The following is a 5,000-nucleotide window of genomic DNA, read 5'->3' as shown; positions in this document are numbered from 1 at the left end:
TTTAAACTGCTGCTGTCCGTCCGGTTTAACGGCTCCTAACATGTCAGCCTCTCTGATCCTCGAGCTGGGAAATATACAATCATTCGTTCACATTTTAATACCCTTCATACATCGTTATATACATATACATATATATATTTATAAATATGTATACATACTATATAGCCTATATATAGGCACTGTATATAGCATATATATTTATATACAGTATATATGTGTATATATATACTATATGTTGTGTGTTATGTTTCCCTGTTTGTTGTATTGTTTGTTTTATTTTTATTTGTCTTAGTTATATATCTTTATAATATCCCTTAATGAGGTTTTTATGACATTACATCCTTGAACTAAGTACTCCACTGTCTACTGCATTAACATTAATAAAATATGTGTGTGTGTGTGTGTGTCTGTGTGTGTGTCTGTGTGTGTTCTCTGTGTGTGTGTCTGTGTCTGTGTGTGTGTGTGTGTGTGTGTGTGCATGTGTGTGTGTGTGTGTGTGTCTGTGTCTGTCTGTGTCTGTGTGTGTGTGTGTGTTGTGTGTGTGTGTGTCTCCGTGTCTGTGTGTGCGCGTGTATGTGTATGTGTATGTGTGTGCTCAGTCTGTCTGTGTGTGTGTGTGTGTGTGTGTCTGTGTGTGTCCTGTGCGCCCTGTGTGTGTGTGTATGTGTGTGTCTGTGTGTGTGTGTGTGTGTGTGTGTGTGTGTGTGTCTGTGTGTGTCTGTGTGTGTGTGTGTGTGTATGCAGGTCTGTGTGTGTGTCTGTGTGTGTGTGTACGTGTATGTGTGTGCGCCCGTGCGGTGTCTGTGTGTGTTATCTCTGTGTATGTGTGTGTGTCTGTGCGTGTGTGTATGTGTGTGCCCAGGTGTGTGTGTGTGTGTCTGTGTGTGTGCATCTCTGTGTATGTGCAGGTTCAGGTCTGTGTGTGTGTGTGTCTGTGTGTGTGTGTGTCTCTGTGTGTATGTGTGTGTGTGTGTGTGTGTGTGTGTGTGTCTCAGGTATGTGTGTGTCTGTGTGGTGTAGTATCTCTGTGTATATGTGTGCGTGTGTGTGTATCTCTGTGTGGTGTGTGTATCTCTTAGTGTGTGTGTATCTGTGTGTGTCTGTGTGTGTGTATCTCTGTGTATGTGTGTGTGTGTGTCTGTGTGTGTGTGTTGTGTATCTCTGTGTATGTGTGTGTGTGTGTGTCTGTGTGTGTGTATCTCTGTGTATGTGTGTGTGTGTGTATCTCTGTGTATGTGTGTGTGTGTGTGTGTGTAGCATCATGTTGGCTAGGAAGGGTCTCCTGCCGGACGGTTTCCTGCTGACCCGTCTGGCGGAGGACCAGAACCAGCCGAACCGGAGCCGGTCCAGAGCTCACAGAGCCCGCTTCATCACCAAGTCTGGATCCTGCAACGTGGCTCACAGGAACATCCGGGAGCAGGTACCGGACAGGGAAACCTATAGGGGAAACCCTATAGGGGGAAACTTATAGAAACATATAGGGGGGAACTTATAGAAACTTATAGGGGGAAACATATAGGGGAAACTTATGGAAACTTCCATAGGGGGAAACTTATAGGGGAAACTTATAGAAACTTATAGGGGAAACTTATAGGGGAAACTTATAGGGGAAACTTATAGAAACTTATAGGGGGAAACATATAGGGGGAAACTTATAGAAACTTATAGGGGAAACATATAGGGGAACATACAGGGGAAACTTACAGAAACATATAGGGGAACATATAGGGGGAAACCTATAGAAACGTATAGGGGGAAACATATAGGGGAAACATATAGGGGAACATACAGGGAAACTACAGAAACATATAGGGAAACATATAGGGGGAAACCTATAGAAACATATAGGGGGAAACATATAGGGGGAACATACAGGGGAAACTTACAGAAACATATAGGGGAAACATATAGGGGGAAACCTATAGAAACATATAGGGGGAAACATATAGGGAAACATATAGGGGAAACCTATAGAAACATATAAGGGGAAACATATAGGGGAACATACAGGGAAACTTACAGAAACATATAGGGGAACATATAGGGGGAAACCTATAGAAACGTATAGGGGGAAACATATAGGGGGAACATATAGGGGGACCATAAGGGGAAACTACAGAAACATATAGGGGAAACATATAGGGAAACCTATAGGAAACATTTAGGGGTAACTATAGGGGGAACATACAGGGAAACTTACAGAAACATATAGGGGAAACACATAGGGGAAACTTATAGAAACTTATAGGGGAAACATATGGGGGAAACATATGGGGACCACAGGGAAACTTATAGAAACATATAGGGGAAACATATAGGGGGAAACCTATAGGGGGAACATTTAGGGGGAAACTTATAGGAGGGAACATATAGGGGGAACATATAGGGGAAACTTATAGAAACATATAGGGGAACTTATAGGGGAACCATATGGGGGGAACTTATAGAAACATATAGGGGAAACATATAGGGGGAAACCTATAGGGGAACATTTAGGGGGAAACTTATAGAAACATATAGGGGAACTTATAGGGGAACCATATGGGGGAAACTTATAGAAACATATATGGGAACATATAGGGGGAACATATAGAAACATATAGGGGAAACTTATAGAAACATATAGGGGAACATATGGGGGAACATATGGGGGAACATATGGGGGAACATATGGGGGGAACTTATATAAACATATATGGGGAACCATATAGAGGGAAACTTATAGAAACATATAGGGGGAAACATATAGAAATATATAGGGGGAAACATATAGGGGGAACATATAGACGCGCACACACACAGAGACACACACACACACACATACGAGGGGAAACATACAGAAACACATGTGGGTGACAATATTTCTCTCTGAAATGTAGCGGAGTAGAAGTAGAAAGTGACAAGAAAGGAAAAAGACTCAAGTACAGTACAAGTACCTACATCTGGTACTGTAGTAAAGTACTCAGAGTACATGTACTCAGTTCCTTATTGTGACCCCGGCTGGTTGCAGGGCCGCTTCCTGCTGGATGTCTTCACCACCATGGTGGACCTGAAGTGGCAGCACTCCTTCCTGATCTTCACCTCGGCCTTCCTCTGCTCCTGGATGCTGTTCGCTATGATCTGGTGGCTGCTGGCGTTCGCCCACGGTGACCTGGAGCCGCGCGGCGCCGAGGCCCAGCCGGGCCCGGTGCCCTGCGTCACCGCCATCAACTCCTTCACCTCGGCCTTCCTCTTCTCCATCGAGGTCCAGGTGAGAGAGAGACCCTAACCCAAGGGTTCTCCAGCTTATTTTAATGATGTTCCACCTATTTGAATTGTGTTTTTAAGCCAAGCCCCACCCTGACCAGCGATAGGTTTACCCAGAGATATAGAACAATAGATATAGAACCATAGATATAGAACAATAGATATAGAACAATATATATAGAACAATAGATACAGAACCATAGATATAGAACCATAAATATAGAACAATAGATATAGAACCATAGATATAGAACCATAGTTATAGAACCATAGTTATAGAACAATAGATATAGAACCATAGATATAGAACCATAGTTATAGAACAATAGATATAGAACAATAGATATAGAACAATAGTTATAGAACAATAGATATAGAACCATAGATATAGAACAATATATATAGAACAATAGATATAGAACCATAGATATAGAACAATAGATATAGAACAATATATATAGAACAATAGATACAGAACCATAGATATAGAACAATATATATAGAACAATAGATATAGAACCATAGATATAGAACAATAGATATAGAACCATAGATATAGAACAATAGATATAGAACCATAGATATAGAACCATAGATATAGAACAATAGATATAGAACCATAGATATAGAACCATAGATATAGAACAATAGATATAGAACAATAGATATAGAACCATAAATATGGAACAATAGATATAGAACAATAGATATAGAACCATAGATATAGAACAATAGATATAGAACAATATATATAGAACAATAGATACAGAACCATAGATATAGAACCATAAATATAGAACAATAGATATAGAACCATAGATATAGAACCATAGTTATAGAACCATAGTTATAGAACAATAGATATAGAACCATAGATATAGAACCATAGTTATAGAACAATAGATATAGAACAATAGATATAGAACAATAGATATAGAACCATAGTTATAGAACAATAGATATAGAACCATAGATATAGAACAATATATATAGAACAATAGATACAGAACCATAGATATAGAACCATAAATATAGAACAATAGATATAGAACCATAGATATAGAACCATAGTTATAGAACCATAGTTATAGAACAATAGATATAGAACCATAGATATAAAACCATAGATATAGAACAATAGATATAGAACCATAGTTATAGAACAATAGATATAGAACAATAGATATAGAACCATAGATATAGAACAATATATATAGAACCATAGATATAGAACAATAGATATAGAACCATAGATATAGAACCATAGATATAGAACAATAGATATACTACCATAGTTATAAAACAATAGATATAGAACCATAGATATAGAACCATAGATATAGAACAATAGATATAGAACAATAGATATAGAACAATATATATAGAACAATAGATATAGAACCATAGATATAAAACAATATATATAGAACAATAGATATAGAACCATAGATATAGAACAATATATATAGAACCATAGATATAGAACCATAGATATAGAACAATAGATATAGAACCATAGATATAGAACAATAGATATAGAACCATAGATATAGAACCATAGATATAGAACAATATATATAGAACCATAGATATAGAACCATAGATGTAGAACAATATATATAGAACCATAGATATAGAACCATAGATATATAACCATAGATATAGAACCATAGATATAGAACCATAGATATAGAACAATATATATAGAACCATAGATATAGAACCATAGATATATAACCATAGATATAGAACCA

At 37.5% G+C, this 5,000-nt stretch overlaps 1 protein-coding gene across 1 annotated transcript in view; it reads left to right on the top strand.

Annotated features, from left to right (window-relative positions):
* Positions 1–5,000, top strand: part of kcnj11l (potassium inwardly rectifying channel subfamily J member 11, like) — a 10,046-nt gene that overhangs the window by 265 nt on the left and 4,781 nt on the right. The window contains 2 exon segments of the mRNA XM_039807814.1: positions 1,258–1,420; positions 3,011–3,250. Of these exon segments, the coding sequence (XP_039663748.1) occupies positions 1,262–1,420; positions 3,011–3,250 (399 nt within the window). The 5' untranslated portion in view covers positions 1,258–1,261.

Source organism: Perca fluviatilis, chromosome 8, assembly GCF_010015445.1.
Source record: "Perca fluviatilis chromosome 8, GENO_Pfluv_1.0, whole genome shotgun sequence".
Lineage (NCBI taxonomy): Eukaryota > Metazoa > Chordata > Actinopteri > Perciformes > Percidae > Perca > Perca fluviatilis.
This window is presented reverse-complemented; position numbering and strand designations above follow the sequence as displayed.